The following is a 21,501-nucleotide window of genomic DNA, read 5'->3' as shown; positions in this document are numbered from 1 at the left end:
AAACGACCCAGACCAGAAACACTCAAAGCTAACAAGAGAGTGAAATGCAGCCAGCATTACTTACGTGCAGTAATTAGGGGGGACCATCCCGTAAACGTGAACTCTGTCGCACAGCTCAACCGCGATCACCATGGTGAACCAGCCTGTGCTCAACCAGGACCGTGACGTCACTCTGTAAAGGGATCAAGAGTGGGGGACAAATCATTAAAGCAAGTCAAAAGAGATGGGAGACAGAGAATGAGAAAATGAGATTGAGAAAGTGGGAAAGATTTATTTACTTGCTTTATTTATAGTCCACCTTTCTCACAGAAACTCTAACCCAACGTTCTGTTCCCAACAGGGGCCACAAGGGGCCCACAAGCAGTTCTGTGTGCCCTCCCCAAGCGTCTGGCATTTAGAGGTATGTTGCCTCTGAATGTGGAGGTTCCGTTTAGCTATCACAGCTAATTGCCCTTGTCAGACCATAAATCTGATTATTGCCCTTTTCAAGTTGACTATGTCTCCATATCCTGAGAAATCACATTTTGGAAGTTAGTTCCGCAAGATGTGAAAAAGCCTTCAGACTTTTCAAAACCTTGGCCCATCTTCAATATGGAACATGGGTCCCACTTTTAATTTTTTACCATATTTTCCCCTTCTCTACCACATCCCCCAATAAGGTCCAGAATTATAAATCAGGAATATCATAGTTCAAAATTTTACCTCTGCTATGAACTCAATTGGTGGTCCTAAGTAAGCCACTCCCTCCACTCAGAGCTAAGCTACAAGTGACGCCTGACACAGGTTGGACACTTGTCAGCGTCCCTCAAGATTTGATGGGAAACGTAGGCATTCTGGTCTTGCAGCTGTAATGGAGAGCCAAGCTGTAAAACCAGGACGCCTACATTTCCCATCAAAACTTGAGGTAAGCGGACAAGTGACCAACCTGTGTCAGGCGTCACTTGTAGCTTGGCTCTCAGACTGCATTTGTTAAGCAGCTGTTTTACAATTCAGGTTGGTGTGCAGAAAACTCACTCCAATTTGAACAGGCATCTGCATTTGGACCATTAGGGTTTCCCGCTCTGGGTTGGGAAATACCTGGAGATTTTGGGGATGGAGCCTGAGGGTGGGGTATGGGGAGGGGCTGGCACTCTGGAAGTTATAGTGTCATAAAGGCCATCCTCCAAAGCAGCCATTTTTGACAGGGGAACTGATCCTTGTTGTCTGGAGATCAATTGTAATTGCTAGAGATCTCCAGGTGCCACTTGGAGGTTGTCCACCCGACTGTTGTGTAGTGGATACAGAGTTGGACTGGATTTGGGAGACCAGGTATGAATTCTAATTCTGTAACTGAAGCTTGGTAGGTGAGTTTGGGTCAGTCAGTCTCTCTCTCAGGCCACTCTGTCTACTGCAGATTGATGTAACACACCCTTATACAATGGAAACCAAGCCTCAGATTACAATACCATTGTGTGAGTGCAGTCCTGGCTGGGTCTGCTGCCACAATTGTATTTTATCACACAATACTAGAGTTTTGGATAAAACACCGGGAGCATTTCATAATTGGTTTCGGTATGTGTGGGTGTGTTTGATTATAAATAGTTTACAATTGACCACTGAGGAAGGCCTTAGGGCCAAAACGCGTCTGGTTGGTTTTTGTACTGTACCATGGTCTGTTTATATTGGTCATTGCACTGTACCATCATCTGTACATTGGGAATGTTCTAGCAAGTTTTAGCATATTTATGTCGCCTGCCATTCAGGCCTTACGTTTTGAATTTGCTTTTAATCTATATATGTGCACATTTATAATAAATACTTTCTAAATATATTTTATTTCAGGTTGTAACTTGACCCCTCTATTTTGTTCCCTTGCTAGTTTGGGTTGAGTTTGCGGGGACCTTTCCGCACACCCCCTTTTTCTTCCTTGTTCTCTCTCAACCTAACCTACCTCACAGTTTGATTGTTTCGAGGATAAAATGGAGGAAGGGAGAACAATCAATCAATATATATAACATTCTCCAAAGAGCAATGAAAAACAAAACAAGAAAAGATCAGAAATTTGCAGACTTTCGCTATTTTTTACTGGAAAACAGAAGACTCAGCATCAAAAGGAAAATTGTCGCCATACAACCAAGGCAATCTCTTGCATGCCGGGGTGTAAATCATGTTACACTCTTATAACTTCTACGTGCCCTCCTCCCTGTTCTTTGCGTTGGGTCTTTGTGTGTGTGTGTGTGTGTTTATTGAATTGTTTTTATTCTTTTTAAAATGTTTTAAATTTGAATTGTTTTAAATGTCTTAATTTTTTTAGCGTTTTAATGCTGCCTTGGAGACCGTGTTTGGGTAGAAAGTAGGCATACAAATGCTTTAAATAAACAAACAGATAAATAAATAGATAAATGGGTGAACACAATACCCCAATTGAAGACCAAGAGGTTAAAGCAACAGTCTACAATATTTTTCTTACTCAGGACACTTTTAATTCTTTCATATATACTTTCTGATGGGTGATGCATTATTTTATTAAAATGTACTAGTGATATCTTCAATAATTTTTTTCTGAACTGACTCATTCCCCCCCCCCATTCTGTTGTTCTTCACAACTTAATTTCACTAGTAAAATTTAACAGATACATGTTTAGCTTTCCATTTTTCTCCTCTCTCTCTCTCAAAAAAATTGATAGATGTAGAATAATGGAATAAAGGATGGAAAACTAAGATGATAATAACTAAGATGTTAAACGTAAAAGAGAATTATATAAAAGGCCTTGTGGATGGTATCTAATTTTAAATAGTTTAGTTAAAATGTATAAGATTACTATAAGTAGACACTAGAAATGTAGAAAGTATACAGGAATTTGTTAGCATAGGGGGCAGTTTCTTAAGGCTACAGATAATTTCCTAAAGTTACATATAGATGTTGGATAATATTGGATGATATAGGTACTACTCCATACAACTATGCAGACACCAATACCTTTCAAGATGGAACTGTTTTTACTGAAATGCGTCTCAGATGAATGCAATAAAGATCAAGGGAAACGAAGAGGAGCTTGCTGGACTTTAGAGATCACTTTATAATTGGAGCAAAAATAAATACGAACACTGGTATTCACCAAAATACAAAAGGACTGATACGTTTTATCATAAATAGTATAATCTACCCATTAAGAATGTTGAATGATATAGTGAATGCTACTGTAGGCAGATCATTATGAAGATATCTTCTTTTTCTTTTCTCTTTTTTTCCCTTGTCCTCTCTGTTCTCTTTTCTCGTTGTTTTTCCTTTCCTCCTTTTTTTCCCCTCTTAATACTTTTCCTCTTTTTATTATTTGTTATTTGTATTCAAAAATCAAATACAACTAATTTTAAAAAATGGACAGGAAAAAAAGACGAATTGTCATGCATAGGAAGTGATGAAGCAATACCAAAAGGCTGACAGGAAAAAAGGTCCACAGCCTTCACAGAAAGCAATACTAAGCCACATGGACACGATCCGTGTACTCCCAATGGTTGCTTGCAACTGTTCTGAGCCCAGCTCTGGCAAACATGGGGCTGATTCTCACCACCATCTCTTTATGATGAGTTGACAGGTAGCATCTGAAGCCAATTTGTACAAAGACACAACACCTGGTCCACCTAGTTCAGTACTGTCTACCGGCCTCCGATCTATTTGCTGTTTGCCATCAGCCACCGTCGGCCCAACGATTACGTGGGATTGTGGAATGTGCTGCCAAGGGTGGGAACTTTTTTGCTACCAGTTTTTAAGTGTTTTAATTTTACATTTAATTGTTATTAATTTTAAATGCCACTGACATTTAATCTATTTAATTGTCATATTGTACACCGTATTGTATTTTAATCTGGTTGTGATCTGCTCTGAGCCTGCATGCTGGGAGAGCATACAATAAATCAAATTAGTAGTAGTAGTAGCAGTAGTCAGGGCTTTTTTTTAGCTGGAACACGGTGGAACGGAGTTCCGGCACCTCTTGAAAATGGTCACATGGCTGGTGGCCCCGCCCCCTGATCTCCAGACAGAGGGGAGTTTAGATTGCCCTCCGCGCCACTGAGCGGCATGGAGGGCAATCTAAACTCCCCTCTGTCTGGAGATCAGGGGGCGGGGCCACCAGCCATGTGACCATTTTTTCCGAGGGCAACCCACTGAGTTCCACCACCTCGTTTCCCAGAAAAAAAGCCCTGGGAGTAGTAGTAGTAGTAGTAATCTGACTGGTAGTGGCTCTGTAAAGAAGGAACGCCAGATACCTTTTAAGTGGAAATGCTGGATATAAAGTCTGGGACCCATGGAACGCAAGGCAGGGGCTGAGCTGGGGCCCCTCCTGATCCAGATAGTTTTTGTTCAAGGTTTGCCTTCAACTGTCATGAAAGACCACTTTCATTTTTAATTGCTTATCAAATGAAAAGCACATCTTTATAGTCCGGTCCCAGTTGGACAAAATTCTTCGAACCAAGTTACCACAAGTTTGTCTTCCTGAGCTAGATTGTTCCTCAACTCAAAAATACACATTCAGCTTCTCTTCAGAAATGACAGGCTTCCAGGACTTGCACCCCTCCCGTGATCTCAGCCTGTGTTCAAATTAGTTTTCAGGACAGCCTTCTGTTTGAGAAGGTGAGGAGAAGGCAAAGTCTCTTCCCTGTACACTGTAGTGGTTAATATATCAAACCAGAGACCCAGAAACCTGGGATTAACCCCTCTCCCTCTGCCATGGAAACTTGCTATGTGATCCTGGGCCATTCATTGTCTCTTAGCCTAACCTACCTCACAGGGTTGTTGTTATGAGGATAAAAAGTGAGGAAAGGGCAGCAACGTAATCTGCAGTGGGTTCTCCTCTGGGAGAAACGCAAGGTATTTATTTATTTAATTAATTCAGCTTTTACCCCGCCCTTCCCACAAGCGGGCTCAGGGCGGATTCCAACAGTTAAAAAATACAATAAAAACATTATAACCACTTGACTCAAATGCTATGAAAAAAATCCAGGTGCCACCAAGCAAATCAGGCTGCTGCAAAGTCACCATAAACTACGGGCACTGCCATGAAATAACTTCAGGGCGGCTGCAAAAGGAAGGCATGGTGGTCAGAAGGGGGACAAAATGCCGGCCCCTAGTCAAAGGCCCAGCAGAACATCTGCATCTTGCTGGTCCTGTGGAACTGTAGAAGGTCTCGCAGGGCCTGATCTCCATTGGGAAAGTGTTCCACTAGGCCGGGGCCAGCCGAAGGTCCTTCGGGCTGGGGACCACCAGAAACTGCGTATCCACAGAGCACAAGGCCCTGCGGAGGACATAATTGGAAAGCCGGTCCTGTAGGAATGCAGGTCCTAGTCCATGAAGGGTTTTAAATACTAGAACCAGTACCTTGAACTGGATCCAGAAATCAACTGGGAGCCAGTGCAGCTGGCATAACACAGGGCGGATGTACGCCCTAAATGCCTAAATAAACACTTCTATTTAAATGTTGGTTGGTAAGGAGTAGACTTTACACATGGCCACCACCCACACCTTTCTCCTGGTAGTTTTGGCTCTGGGCCACATCGCTATGAATATCTCCAGCCAGTGAGATTCCAATTTTGCCTCCTTCATCTCATTCATAAAGGCAGAGAGAGGAAGAGGATTCTGATACTTGTAAAGGGATTCTGGCTCCAGCCAACAGACTACAAGTCTATTAGTGGCCTGTGGTGGCAGCAGAGAGAAAAGAGAAAGGGACCAAGAATAAGCCGGAAGAGAGAAGAAATCCTCATCGGGATCTAGCAACTCAAGACCAGGACCAGATGGTAAATCACTCATTCCCCGTGTTACAAAACAAAGGCCTGTGGGTCATTTTAGCACAGCCCCTACTTCATGGAATGGGCTCCTCAGGGCAGCGGCATTCTTGGAAACCTTTATAATAATAATAATAACATTCGATTTATATACCGCCCTTCAGGACAACTTAATGCCCACTCAGAGCGGTTTACAAAGTGTTATTATTACCCCACAACAATCACCCTGTGAGGTGGGTGGGGCTGAGAGAGCTCCAGAGAACTGTGACTCGCCCAAGGTCACCCAGCTGGCTTCGTGGAGGAATGGGGAATCAAACCCGGCTCTCCAGATTAGAGTCCCATGCTCTTAACCACTACACCAAACTGGCTTTAGGAGGTGTTGTAAGGCTATTTTATTTACCAGCACTTTTAACAGAGTGTAAATTGCAGGTATTTTAATGTGTTTTATTGCCTTGACTAGTCTGGGTTGTTGCGGGGGGTAGAATTGGTATTATTTATTGTTGTTTGATGTTTTAATTATGTATTTATTTACTTCATGCATGCCCACCTTTCTCTCCTAATGGGGACCCCAAGGGGCTAACATCGTTCTCCTCTTACCCATTTTATCACATCTTGAGCCCTGCAAAAAGGTGGGAAACAGACAGACAGACAGACAGACAGACAGACAGACAGACAGACAGACAGAACGAACGAACGAACGAACGAACGAACGAACGAACGAACGAACGAAAGAAAGAAAGAAAGAAAGAAAGAAAGAAAGAAAGAAAGAAAGAAAGAAAGAAAGAAAGAAAGAAAGAAAGAAAGAAAGAAAGAACTTTTCACACTCTGAGCTCATGGAGAGAATACTGAGCTAGGTGGACCAATGGTCTGACTTAGTATAAGACAGCTCTTGGGTCCGGATCCTCTGCTCTCTGGAAGTGGACCTCTTTAACAGACATGCTTGAGGACTTATCCCTAGGTGGGAGTTTTCAAAACACCCTCAAGAGAAGCCTCGATGTACCACCTTGTGGCAATGAGCATCATAAGCAAAATGTGAAGCCAGCACCTCTTCTCTTCCCTCCCCTTGGCAAGGCTAACCTGAAAACAGGGCTACAGACAAGAAGCCAGAGAGACCTACGTGGACTTACCTGTCCTTTCCAGTTTCTTTCCTGAACAGGTTGTCAAACTGACTCATGCGTCTGGCAGAAGCTACGAAAGCCGACATGTTAGGGAACGACATAATGACCCGTTGGATGACTTTGTTAAGGACCTGTTGCATCCTGATGGGAGGGCCCCAGAAGATCAAGGTGGTGTCCTGAGTCTTGTTTACAAACTCCTGCGGCCTCTTCATGACCCTGTAGACACTTGAATGGGCTACTACCCGGAAGGTGGTTTTTTTACCAACATCTTCTTCATACCCCGTGGTGGGAGCATCATTCATGCGGATTGTGCATTCTGTCTGGTCAATTTCTGCACCCAGTTTGCTCCCAAGGAGGTGGCTGGAGCTGGTGATAATTGCACACTGGTTGCAGTGACGGTCCAATGTCTGAAAACAAAAGGAGTAAAACTGATGGGTATTGACTGATAAATGAAACCATGGCCTTCAGTTTGCAAGACCTGAGCAAGGCTGTCATTTTTTAAAAAATTTCCTTTGTTTATACCCTGCCTTCTCCCCAATGGGTGGGGAGGCTTACATAGGAGGCTTACATCATTCTACTCTCTTACAATTTATCCTCACAACAACCCTCTGAGGTAGGTGAGGCTGAGAATATGTGACGGGCCCAAGATTACCCAGCAAGCTTCCATGGCAGAATGGATAATTGACCCTGGGTTGCTCAGGTCCTTGTCCATCACTTTCACCATTACACCATGCTGGCTCTCAGTTGAGGTAATTAATTCATAAGGTTGTCATAAATCAGAAGTGACTTTATTTTTGTTTATTTATAATAATAATAATATTTTATTTATATACCGCCCTTCAGGACAACTTAACACCCACTCAGAGCGGTTTACAAAGTATGTTATTATTATCCCCAAAACAATCACCTTGTGTGATGGGTGGGGCTGAGAGAGCTCCATGAAATTGTGACTTACCCAAGGTCACCCAGCTGGCTTCAAGCAGAGGAGCGGGGAATTAGAGTCCCATTGCTTTTATCCACTACACCAAACTGGCTCAGTTAACATTATTTATGTTATGACAGCTGCTGTAGTATAGTGGTTAAGTGGTTGGGCTGTGAATCAGCACTCCACTGGTTCGAATCCCATTCCTGCCATGAGCTCAGTAGGTGGCCTTGGATAACCCCCTCCTCTCAGCCCCAGCTCCCCAGATGTATGGTGGAGATAATAATAATACAAACTTGTTCACCGCTCTGAGTGGGGCACTCATCTGTCTAGAAGAGCAGTACATAAGCACAGTTATTATTATTTATAGTCCGCCTTTCTCACGTAACACACACACACACTGATTGGCTATAGGCAAATAGCCCCACCAAGAGAACAGCAGCTCCGTGGGGCCATTTCAGGGTGGGAAAACTGCAAAAGCAGGGAAGGCTTATACTCCCTCTCCCCATGGACCTGATCTAAATTGGGCCCACGCACATCTGGCAACAAAGTTCTGAACACAGAACCCCCACAGGACCTGAGGCAAACACGAGGACTTTGTAAAGTATGGTTGTTATTATTATTATTTGCTATTTATTTACTTCATTGGTGCCCCACTTTTGTCCCCAGTGGAGATCCAAAGTGATTCACAACATTCTTTGATATGGTTAGTATTGCCAGCTTTTGGATGGGAAGTTCCTAGAGATTTGAGAGCGGAGCCTGAGGAAGGTAGGGTTTGAGGAGGTGAGGGACCTCGGTGGGGTATAATGCCATAAAGTCCACCATTCGAAGCAGCCATTTTCTCCAAGGGGAACTAATCTTTGTAATCTGGAGATCAGTTGTAATTCCAGATTCCCAGGCCTCACATAGAAGTTGACAACCTAGGATATGGTCCCTATAACCCACTCCAGTGAGCCCCAGAGCCAGTTTGATGTAGTGGTTAAGAGCAGCAGGACTCTAATCTGGAGAACTGGGCTTGACTCCCCACTCCTCCGCTTGAAGCCAGCTGGGTGACATTGGGTCAGGCACGGCTCTCTCAGAGCTCTCTCAGCCCCACCTACCTCTCAGGGTGATTTTTGTGGGGATAATAATAACATACTTTGTAAACCGCTCTGAGTGGGTGTTAAGTTGTCCTGAAGGGTGGTATATAAATCAAATGTTATTATTATTATTATTCTGGCTGCAGATTTCTGTATCTATAGAAGTTTCCAAACACTTTTCAAGGGCAACTCCACATAAAGCACACTGCAGTAATCTATTCTACATGTTTCCAGGTCAGGTACCACAGTGGTTGGATCTTCTCTGTCCAGGAAAGGCAACAGTTGGCTAACCAGACAATGCTAGTAAAAGGCACTCCGGGACACTGCTGCCACTAACGTATGAGTCCAGCAGCACCCCCGCAACTATGGACTCACCCCCTGCTGGACTCACCCGCTGAGTCCAGCAGCACCCCCGCAACTATGGACCTTTCATCAATAGATCCCCTCACCCTGCAGAGTTTTAGTATCCCTGTAAATCTAAACCCAAGTAAACAGTGATATGTCCATAATCCTCAGGCCCTTGCGGATTTAAACACAAGCTTCCCTAGTCCTGGTCGTACACAGCACAGATATCGGACATAGGAGTGTTTCAGGTAAGTAGCTGTGTTGGTCTGTAGTAGAACAGCAGGATTTGATTCTAGGGGCACCTAAGGACCAACAAGATTTTCAAAGTTCCAACTTTCAAAAGTCAAAGCTCCCTTCTTAAGATACCAGCATCTGAAGAAGGGAGTTTTAACTTTTGAAAGCTTATCCTTTGAAAATTCGGTTGGTCTCTAAGGTGCCGCTGGACTCAAATCCAGACATAGGAGTAGAAGATCTATATGTGTCAGCCTCCAGAACCAACATCAGAGGATAGCAATTGTTGAGTAGCTGCTGAGCTCCGAAGCTTCAGGAATGATCTGCTGACTATCGTGACACAAAAACAACAGCTGCTACTGTCTGCCCTCTTGCACTGTAGTGGTGGCAAGATTGGGCCCTCCTGGGTCAATTATGGCCTTTTAGAATTCATCTGACTAAACAGACACTGATGGAAGCTAGGAGGAGGAACAACAGCTGCCACTTCCTTGCCTATTCCTCTCTCTACGTGGCGGTGGCTGCAGTTGCTCCTAGCAGCCGTCGCTTTGGATTTGCTGGATGAGTGAATGGCAACAACAGCACCAAGAGCTGCTGACACCTGATTTCTGGGAAAGAGGAAAGGAGAAATGGGAGGAGACTAGAGGTGGGCACGAACCAGGAAAATACCAAACCGTGCGGTTCGTGGTTTGTCACATTTCACGAACAACGAACTTTCACAAACTTGCCCCAGTTCACGAACCAGTTTGTTTGGTTTGTGAAAATGTCACTTCCGTGGCAGCAGAAAGTCACTTCTTGGGCTGCAGAATGCCCATCCCCCGTTGCCTAGGAAACTGATTGATCGGCACCAGGCTGTCTGCAGTGACAAACCAAAAACAAACCAAACAAACCGGCCTAAAGTTCATGGTGGTTTGTCGAAATGGGCTCTGATGAACTGCTGGTTTGCAAACCACGAACCAGCCCAGTTCATGATGAATTTTGGTTCATATTTGGGTTCGTGCCCACCTCTAGAGGAGACCATCAAAGGGACATTGTCAGCACTACCCTTAATGGTGAGGCTAAAGGTAATCTTGGCCAGGGTCCCTCCACCCACCTCAACTTGAAGCCAGTTCTGGAAGCTTGTGATCAATGAGACTCATAACTTTGTTCAAGTATTTTTGAAAGCTGCCTTGAAGACCCAAATGATTGACATGCAGGATAGGAATCTCAGAACTAAACCAAAGTGAGGGTGCATTCAAAAGAAAGGTTCGTTGTGTGGAGTTAAGCAGGAAAATGGAAGAGTGACATCAGCTTCACCCTGTGAAAACCCCATATTTCAGGTCTGAAACCTAAAAGTTCCAGATGCTTCAAGTACCTTGTTTCCAGAAACAGGGAGGTATCCATTTTTCACCCCCCATTCCTTCAGGCTCGGAGGCAGAGGGAGCTTTACTCCCAAGGAGGTGTAGTGGAAGTCCTCACTCCTGCTGTTGGAGCTGTAGATTATTAGCAGCGTGATCAGACCGAACACGATGAGAAAGACAGCAGCGCGAGGACTCTGTAGGTGCAAAGAGAAAGGAAGCAGCCAAAGATCAGAAAGATGAAAGAGTCCAGACCTTGGATACATCCCTCTAGGGCACCTTAGCAGATTTCACACATACCTGGACAGCTGACCTGCATGTGTGAATGTCAGAACAGCAGTTTTAATTGTGCTTATGTCAGGTTTCTAACACCAGCTCTGACCATACGGGAAGCCAAATTTATAACTGTATTTCAACCTTTCAGCATTTTGATGTCACCTCTGAACAGATGCAATCTGGCTGGTTTGAGTCCTCTACCCACTGCAGGTTTGCATGTTTTTAGGAATGATTTATTCACATTTTCAACTCTCTTGTCTCCTTGTGAAGAGAAAGACTTGCCAATGTCAATGATTTTGGGATTTCCTTCTTTCTTTTTCCCACCCTGTCTAGTCTCCCGTGAAACTGACATGGTTTCTGGAAAGCTTTGACAGTTTCACCAAGGTTGGAAAAATGCCTCTACTTCAAAGTAAAAACAACATCCAATCCCTCGCTGGCTTTTACAACTTCACTTTCAATTACCTTCAGTATATATTTGTGACATTCCTATTGTAGCACCTTTAGTGACTTCACTGTACTCTGTGGGGTTTGCACATAGCTTTGAACTCCAATCAAAGACATTAGCCCAGCCTTGTAAATAATGTTCACAAAAGTTCACAACATGGAAAGTGAAGAAATATTGGAAAGGGAAACATGAATTGCTGCAAGAGGTGCTAGAAAGGAATATACCCTTCAAACCGGAAACGCTCCTACTAAATATAATGCCGGAGGAGATAAATAGGGAAAATAGATATTTGATAATCCATATAATAACAGCAGCAAGAATAGTATATGCCAGATACTGGGAAAATACAGATATACCAACAAAAGAAGAATTGATAGACAAAATCTGAGAGATGGCAGAACTGGACACACTGACAGAATTAATAAAAGAAAAAAACAAACATGATGGGAAACAAAAATGGACCCTGCCCTATAGACGGGTTGAATGGAAGTATAACATAGGGACATAACTGTATGTTAGCAAAACACAATTAAATGAATGAGGAAAGGGAAAAAGCACTAGAATTAAAGAAAGTAGACTTAGCTTAGTGGAAAATAATATAATTATGATGGAATTTGTAGAGATGAAAGGAAATGCATGGTATATATCATGTAACCAAAAAATGTACGATTTTTGATTAACTCTGCTATCAGAATAAGCTGGAACCAAAAACTAATTTAAAAAAAAGTTCACAGCACGGCTTCTCTTATGTTCTTAAGTTACAATCCTACAAAAAGAAAGTTAGGAGCACATCTGCCCACACACATATCTACTCTTAGCTGTTTAGGGTATACTGATGACCAGGGCTTTTTTTCTGGGAAAAGAGGTGGTAGAACTCAGTGGTGGAACTCAGGACCGCACAATGACGTCACTTTGGGTCAGCTGGAACAAGGGGGGGATTTTTTAAAGTTTAAATCGCCCTTGGCAAAAATGGTCACACGGCCGGTGGCCCCGCCCCCTCCAGACAGAGAGGAGTTTAGATTGCCCACGGCGTTGGCAAGATTGCGCCACAGTGCAGGCCAGATTGCGCCACAGCGCAGAGGGCAACCTAAACTCCCCTCTTTCTGGAGATCAGGGGCGGGGCCACTGGCCATGTGACCATTTTCAAGAGGTGCCAGAACTCCGTTCCACCGCGTTCCAGCTGAAAAAAAGCCCTGCTGATGACATAATGAAGTCAGGCAAGCCTAGCAGACAAGGTTGCCAAAGCTACCAGCCCACAAACGGAACCTATCACATTTTACTAACTTCTGTGAGTGAATTTAAAGCCGTAGGAGGTGGGGATGAAGCACATGACTGTTGTTTTAAAATTACAAAAGCATTTGTTTCTCTGGATTTTAGCACAGGTTGAGCCATTTGTACTTCTCTAGCTTTTCCACTTCCCAGTGGCTGCTTTTTCTGTCTCTTCCAGTTCCAGCAGAGGCATAGTCAGGTTTACCCAGAATCAGAGCAATAAATAATTAATCCACAAATGGAAAGTACAAAGCACTGGAGATAAAAATGCAAGCTAGGCATGAAATCTGGCCACACTTGCTCTTAGCAAAGCGCTGGTGGGAGGTAGAACTTCAGTAGGAGGGGCCACTATGTATAATTGAACTGAAGGCCATTTTCTCTGCGTGTTCTTTAAGAGCTGTGCTACTGAAATGAATTATGTGCATAAAAGGCCGGACAGATATAAGCACTGGAGAAAATTAAAAGGACTTTTTCTCCAGAATGGGCAAAGGGGAGCTGCATTGGAATATGGTGCAGTGTAATGTAATTGCTTATTAGCTAAAAGCAATCTTGGAGCTAGGAACCTCCCATTCAAATCTCAGCTAAGCGATGATTTCACTTAGGCAATTTGTCCTAATGCAAGGCTCAGTACCTGGCTGGGACTCCATGTGCATAGCCCCAAGCAGATACATAAAACACCACTTACCAAATCTTCAGTGGGGAAGAGAGAACAAGATGATGGATTATAATCCACTAAGCATTTTAGCACAAACTGAGTTCTCATCAAGTATTTCTAGAAGCCTTCTGCAAAGAGCTCTGCTGTGTACATCCCTCCCCAAGACCCAATAACAAAAGAACTTGGTGGATTGTCCTTGCTCTTTAAGAATGGTCTTTGTCTTTGTTTACCTATTCCTTGCCCCTGAGTCAGAAAACTTCTGAAGTTGTCACATGAAATGAGAGATCGTCCCATTCCTGGAACAGGATCTATCATTGGTTGGAACAGGTGCTCCCACCTACTTTCCTTTCCAATAAGAAACCTTAGTAGAAAGCGGTCACCAAATGTTAAAAAAAATAATAACTTTTTACAATCTACTCTGAAGGTATGGGATAGAAATAGGTCTAAATTGGCACTTTCTATATTTCCCCTCTCTTGCTTTACGGGTCAAAACTGGTTTGAACCAACCATGGACCGGGAATCCTTTAGCATCTGGAAATCAGAAAATTTAACTTGGCTGGTTGATATATCAAAAAATAGAATTCCCTTTTCCAAGCAACAAATTGAAACAAAATTATATAACAAGGTTCCATGGTTTCAGTATTTTCAAATTAATCACCTCTTTAACCAACCTATTACGAAAAAAGCACTAAACCATAAGACAACTGAATTAGAGAATTTTCTTATGCTTGAAAAGAACAACTCCAAGGGGTTTTTTTATCTAAAACCGATAGAATATTGCTCTTAACTTATAAAACTATACCCTTCTCCTATCAAAATTTCAAAATTAAAGAGTTAAAAAAAGCAACCTTAGTAGAAACCAGACTTCCAAGTGAGTTTGAAAGGTATTAGTTCATGTCTTTATTAGCAACATTGCTACAATTTTTTGACTGGTGTGAAACAGGGATGTATTCTTACTACTTCCTGGATTATAGCTGCTTCGCTAATAATCCTTTAGTTGTTATTTGCTAACATGTGAAACCTTCTTAAAAACCTTGTCAGGCTAAGAGTTTTAGGACTGAATGCATCACAACTTGCTTAATACGACCTCAAACTACAGAAACCAAGTTCATCAAAATCTTAACAAGAATATGCCCACAAATATGGAAAACAATACAGACTAGAAATGCTCAGTCTACACTCAAACTCCAAAAAAGATGTCGAAGATTTAAACAACAACTGGACCACTGCATTAATCTCCCATCCAAGCAAAGTGATGTTTAAAATTTTACAACAAAGTCTCTTATCATATATGAAATAAGAAATGCCAGATGATCAAACTGGTTTCAGAAAAAGAAGAAGCGCTAGAGATCATATTGCAAATTTACAATGGTTACTGGATCTTACTGGAGAATTTTTGTTAAAGTTTGTATTTTATAGATTATAACAAAGCTTTTGACTGTGTGGATCATGAAAAACTATGGATGGTTTTAAAAGATATGAGTGTGCCACAATATGTGATTATTTTGATGTGTAACCTGTACTTTGGACAAGAGGCTACCAGTTAGGACAGAATATGGAGAGAATGGTTTCCAATTGGCAAATGTGTTAGACAAGGATGTATTTTATCTCCCTATCTGTTCAATTTATATGAACGTATCATAAGGAAAGCTGGATTAGATTTAGATGAAGGTGAAAGGCACATTTACAATTTGAGATATGCAGATAATACCACCTTACTGGCAGAATATAATAAAGACTAAAGTGGCAAAGCAGGATTACAGCTGAACATCAAGAAGGCAAAAGTAATGACTACTGAGGAACGACAATGAAGAAATGTAAATTGTTAATGATTTTCTATTCCTTAGCTCAATCATCTACCAAAAGGGAGACTGCAACCAAGAGTTCAGAAAGAGATTGAGACTTGGAAGTGCAGCTATGAAAGATCCTTAAGTGTAAGGAAGTGTTCCTGGAGACTAAGATCAAGATAATTCATGCTATGATATTCCCCATTACTATGTATGGATGTGAAAGTTGGATAGTGAAGAAAGAAAAAAAATTGATTCGTTTGAAATTTGGTTTTAGAGAAGAGTTTTACAGATACTGCGGACCAATAAAAAGACAAATAAGCGGGGTTCCAGATCAAATCAAGCTTCCCTAGAAGCTAGAATGACTGTACTTTGTGGTCACATCATGAGAAGACAAGACTCACTGGAAAAGACAGTAATGCTAGGAAAAGTTGAAGGCAGTAGGAAAAGAGGAAGACATAACATGAGAAAGATTGACTCAATAAAGGAAGTCATGGTCTTCAGCTTGCAAGACCTGAGCAAGACTGTCAACGATTGAATGTTTTGGAGGTCGTTAATTCATAAGATTGCCGTAAGTCAGAAGCGACTTGATGGCACATAGCACACTCAATACTATTTCGGATTTGCCCAATTCCTTGGACATATGACAGCACTGGACCACAATTCCCAAGATGCAGCATGAATCACGCACATGTGGCTAGTCTCATCAACATTTGCACATCGTTAACGGGGCAGGAGAGAATGCTTAGAAAATGCTGGATCCTCATCAAGAAAGCTTGGAAAGATACAGCTAATTACAACTCAAGCCCAGAGGGTTGGGGGGAGCTCCCCCAGCATGTCTTACCGCATTGTTTTCCATATTGCTGCCCAGCTTTAAGTTGTCGCCTTGATCAGTGTGACTTGAGCACCTGCAAAAATTCAAAGGGATAGGGTTACCTTGGAGTGCAATGGTCCCAGCATGCTGTAGTCATGAGAGTGTTGCCCCAGGACCTGGGAGAGCCAGGTTTGAATCCCCACTCTGCCACAGAAGCTCACTGAGTGACCTTGAGCCATTGCTCTCTCTCAGCCTAACCTACCTCACAGAGTTGTTGTGAGGATAAAATGAAAGAGGGAAGAATTATGTCATAAGCTGCTTTGGGTCCCCATTTGGGGAGAAAAGTGGCATATAATCAATAGATAGAAACTTATTTGTGCCTGGGTTCCAAGCCCCCGTTTTATACCTGTATCCCAAACCCACGAGGACAGCTTCTGAAAAAAGGCCAAGACAAACCAGACAATTAAATTAAAATAACTTCATAATTTACTAAAATAACCAGAAGATTTGAGGGAAGGAAATCATATTGCAGCATCCCACATCTTATCACTAATTGTGGCAGTCCGTAATGACCCAGTGGATTGGCAGAAAAAGAGGGAAAGACAGTCATAGGAAAATTGCTTGTCCAGCAGCAAGCTTCAGGGACAAACCAAGCTGCAGGGCTCCCAAGCAGTTTTTTAAAAGAACAAAGGAGACATGTGGGCAAATAGCAGCTTTGTGGGGGTTTTTCAGGCTAGGAAAATACCGTGTGTGTATATTAGGGGAGAAGTCTTAACCACTCCACCCCTGCACACCATGCTTCTGATCCAAATTACGGTCCTGTACAGCTGCGATTTGAAAAATCACGTATTTGGGAGCACTATATACAGAACTCCCAGCATCTCACCTTGTTTATCCATCAGGTAATAGAAGTGAGCCAGACAGGTGAAGGACAGATTCAAATGCATGTTTTATGATCTGATTGCAAGCACCAAGCGATAATTTGCGCATGTCAATGAGTCACCGTGCACAGACAGAACACCGCGCTTTTTCATCAGAATGCGTTTGTGTGTTTGGTTTTAAGTGAAAAGAATGCAGCAATATAAACATTTGAAGAGTTTACCCTCCTAAGAACAGTTTCCTAGGAGTAATCACCATTGGAGTTGAGTATGGTCTGAATACACCTACTTGGGATCACCCTCTTAAGTTGCCTTATACCAAGCCAGGCCATCGGTCCATTTAGGTCTGCTCTGCCCACCTTGACCAGCAAAAGTTCTCCAGGATCTAACGGGGTAGTTTTTTTTACACTAGCTTTGCAAGTTGAGATCTTTTCCGGTGGAGACGCTGGGGACCGAAACTGGGTCCTTCTGGGTGCAAAGCATCAGAGGGTTGATGACGATGCATTTTCACTCAAGCCTTTTTATTTATATGCCATCTTTCCAGGAAAAAAAAAATCTGCCAAGGCAACTTTCAACAGAACTAAAACCGTATAAAACAAGCAGTACAAATTAAAACACTGAAAGAGCAGTCCATCTACAACAAACAACCCAAACTAGCAACAGAAAAAAAACAGTAAAACAGCAAAGGGTCCATAAAAACAAGCAGTCAGGGTAAGGTTATAAAAACAATAAATCCACCAGTCAAGCAAAATAGTCCAAAATAGCCGTGGTTTTCAATCTGTAACAACCTGCACACCAGGGTTTTGATTTAAAATGTTCATGGTTCCCCACTAAGGTTGCCAACCTCCAGGTGGTAGCTGGAGATCTCCAGGAATTACAATTGAACTCCAGCCAACATAAATCAGTTCCCCTGGAGAAAATGGCAACTTTTAAGGGTGGGCTCTATGGCATTATACCCTGCAGAGCCCCCTTCCTTCCCAAACCCCACCCTCTCCAAGCTCTACCCCCAAAATCTCCAGGAATTTCCCTACCTGGACCTGGCAACCCTACTCCTCACTATTTTCTTGCTGGCATAGACAGCCCTCTTTCATGCATCAAGCTGCATGGGCCTGAGAAAGGCATCTTCTAATATCTTCAGAACAATGTACTGATATATACTCTTATCAGCTACACTTTAAAAGTAAAGTTGAGAAAAATGATATTGTTTGTATGGTGGTCTACAGGGTCAGGCCCGGGGCGAGGAGGGGTAGCCTAGCCAATTCCCTTAGAACCACAAGCCAAAAACTCACTGTCCAGTCAATCTCAGCCCTCAACTGGAAAGAGCGTCGTGAAGGAGACAAGATTCTTCCTTACTGGTTAGCAAGTTCTAGTTAGAAGCCAGCAGAACCGAACGGGAAGAGGTATGGAAAACCTTTCAGGGCTGCTGCCAGAAACAGAAAGAAATGAACATCACACAAAACCCGAACTTCTGATATAATTGAAAATTGGCATTCGCTATTACATGTCAAGTAACACATGGGCTCTTGCTGCATCTTGGCACGCCTACGTGCAGCATGTTTTCTTCCGCTTCTACATGGTATTGTTCTCTGGTTGATCTAGAAATTGGACGACTACAGGCAGCAGTTGCTCTAAGAGCTCCTGTCCTTCGACAGAGGGGGAAGTTGATTCCTGTGGGTTCAGTTTTCAAGTTAGCCGAACAGACACAGGAAGGGTTTCGCCCTCTGTGCTTACAAAGGTAGGGTTGCCAACTCAGAGTCAGGAGATTTGGGGCTGGAGCCAAGGGAGTGTGGGAGGTTGGGGGAGGAACCTCACTGGAGTATAATGCCACACATTCCTCCCTCCAAAGCTGCTGTTTTCTCCTGGCAACTCATGAGTGCAGTCTGGAGATCAGTTGTAATTCTAGGAAATCTCTAGGCGGCCGAGAATTGCCAGCCTCCAGGTGGTAGTTGGAGATCTCCTGTGGGGAAGAATTGGGAAGAACTTTCAGCCCCCTAGACGGTGGCAGTGTAATCCTATGCTATACTCCACTGAGGCCCCTTCCCCTCCCCAAACCCCACCCTCTCCAGGCTCCACCCCCAAAATCTCCAGGAATTTCCCAGCCTGAACCTGGCAACCCAAAGGACATGTGATTAAGCACTCCTGCGGACACCCCCCCCTTAAATTTCCATAGACCCCAATGCAAGAAACACTCAAACAGAAGCCATTAGGATAGACAAAGCAATTTTAACGCGAGTAAAAGAATTAAAAGGTGATGAGGAAAAATTACCGTGTGGACTAAAAGCCTGCCCAAATGGTTGGTGCTCGGCGAGCTTCCAGGGGGTTATTCCAGTCTAAACCCATGGGTCTAGACTACAGAAGTAACTCAGCATAGGATAGGGTTGTCAGCTCCAAGTTGGGAAATTCCTGGAGATCTGGGGGGTGAAACCTGGAGAAAGTGGGGTCTGGGGAGGGAAAGGACCTCAGCATGGCATAATTCCATAGAGTCCACCCCCCAAAGTAGCCATTTTCTCCAGGTGGACTGATCTCTGTGGCCTGGAGACCAGTTGTAATTCCAAGAGATCTCCAGCCACTACCTGGAGGCTGGCAACCCTAGCATAGGATTACACTGCCACAGTCTAGGGGGCTGAAAGTTCTTCCCAGTTTTTCCCCACAGCTGAAGAAACAACAGCCTAAATACACATATAGTTTTCCAAGGGGGGGGGGGAATGCTATCTGGCATTAGAATTTAATATAGCAATACTTTAAAAGCTTTTATCAACATTCTGTATGATCCTAAAGAGTGAAGTGGAAATTAAGCTGGAAGCAAACTCTTTGGTAGGCAAAAAAAAAGATGAAAATATTTAAAATAGTTTCTCAGGTCAGTTTTCTGGCATAAAATCCTTTGCTGATTTAAGAAAATGGTTGCACTTCACGTCACCCCAAGTTTGAGGCGTTTTGTCAGTGCTGCTTCTTCAAATATATTTTTCCTTGGTTTTGGAAGCTCCACTCTACAAAGACATGCAGAGACATGAAATTACCTACCTGAGTGGGGAAAGGCTGTGTCGACAGAACAGGGCAGCCCAGGGACGTTCACTCCGCCACGACCTGAGGCCTAGTCAAGAAGATAGAGCCTGTCCCAGCTCAGTTACTGTTGCATCCCAGAACTAGGCCGAACAGGCCTCAGTTTTCCTTTCAGCCACTCTGAGCCTATACAGTGCTGCCAACTCGGTGGCTTAGTGGGTTTAGTGAAGTAAGTTACTGGCTATCACTAGCAGTCATAATTTATTTTTTTGGTGGGATTTTGGAATTAGTGTCGAAACAGGGAGAGGAATGGAGAATGCTTGTTCAAAGCCTAGCCTCATGAGCTGTGGGCGGCAGGCAGCAGCTGAATCAAGGAATGCCAGAGGTAATTCTCCATTCTATTATGTATTACACTTTCCTCCAAGAAGCTCAGGGCAGCGGCCCTGGTTTGTTCTTCTCTGTTTTATCCTCACTGCAAACAAACCAGGTGGTGGCTTGAGATACCCAGAATTCTGACTGATCTTTGAGTGACAGAGATGAGTTCCCCTGGAGAAAATGGCTGCTTTCAACTCTATGGCATTATATTCCACCGAGGTCCCTCCCCTCCCCAAACCCCCAAGCTCCCCAGACTTCACCCACAAATATCCAGGAATTTCCTAACCTGGAGTTGGCAACCCTACCTGTGAAGTAGGTGAGGCAGAAACACTGGTTCAAAGTCATCCAGGGACCTTCATAGCTGAGTTGGAACTTAACCCCAGTTGTAGTCCAGCACCCTTCCAATGAGATAGGCCTAGCAGAGGGTGCACAGGCAGTGAGCTTGTGCTATTGCTAGGGTGCAAGAGCAGCTATTCCTAGTTCCAAAATATGGTCTGTCATCATTGATACTTGGTTATCCAGCAAAAGTTTACCCAAATGAATCTTCCCAAACAAAGATGATGTGCAACTTCACCCCAGACAATATACCAATCACTGGAGGGAAGGTGGCATGGTATAGCCTGATCTCTCTCAGAAGCTAAGCAGGGTCAGTACATGGATGGGCAAACAATACCAAACCACCTCTGCTTCTCACCTGCCTTGACAGCTCCTTGCTGGGGCTGTCATAAGTAGGTTGCGACTTGATGGCACATGCACATGCATTATACCAATCGAGAGGTGAAACAGACACAACACCAGGACAATCAGCGCTCCAAAGCATTAAAAAAAAATAATAGTTGTGCAACATCCTGATTTGGAATTGTGAGCAAAAGCACAGCCATTTTTTCTCACCAGCTTGAGATACAAAGCTACTTTTGCATGGCCTTGAGTGTTAACTGTACAGAGAAATGCTTGGCCAGCAAGTGCAGAAGCAGTAAAGAACTACTGGTTGAAACCAGCTAGATAACATGGGAAAGTTTCACTTAGAGCTGAAAAAAGAGGATGGATCTTTTTGTCTCAGCAAGAAGGTGGTCTGTCTCAAAATGGAACAAGGGGTATAAAAAGATCCTCCCTGTCATTTGGGGGGGGGGGCTCAGAGTGTTTTTACTGGCTTGAAACTCTGTACCCCTTTATTCCTGGAATAAAATCTTTTCCTCTTCAAAGTTCTCCAAGTCTT

At 43.3% G+C, this 21,501-nt stretch overlaps 1 protein-coding gene across 4 annotated transcripts in view; it reads right to left on the bottom strand.

Moving 5' to 3' along the window:
- The window catches only part of ST6GALNAC6 (ST6 N-acetylgalactosaminide alpha-2,6-sialyltransferase 6), a 40,181-nt gene that overhangs the window by 5,078 nt on the left and 13,602 nt on the right, over window positions 1–21,501 (bottom strand). For all 4 annotated transcript variants that reach the window (XM_054998112.1, XM_054998111.1, XM_054998114.1 and 1 more), the window contains exons 3-6: window positions 16,063–16,126; window positions 10,804–10,983; window positions 6,885–7,282; window positions 65–172 (exon numbers count right to left, since the gene is read on the bottom strand). In XM_054998112.1, the coding sequence (XP_054854087.1) occupies window positions 65–172; window positions 6,885–7,282; window positions 10,804–10,983; window positions 16,063–16,077 (701 nt within the window). In that variant the 5' untranslated portion in view covers window positions 16,078–16,126. The remainder of the gene's footprint in view (window positions 1–64; window positions 173–6,884; window positions 7,283–10,803; window positions 10,984–16,062; window positions 16,127–21,501) is intronic.

Source organism: Eublepharis macularius, chromosome 14, assembly GCF_028583425.1.
Source record: "Eublepharis macularius isolate TG4126 chromosome 14, MPM_Emac_v1.0, whole genome shotgun sequence".
Taxonomy (NCBI): Eukaryota; Metazoa; Chordata; class Lepidosauria; order Squamata; family Eublepharidae; genus Eublepharis; species Eublepharis macularius.
Note: the sequence above shows the minus strand (reverse complement) of the source record. Positions and strands in the feature narration are given on the sequence as shown.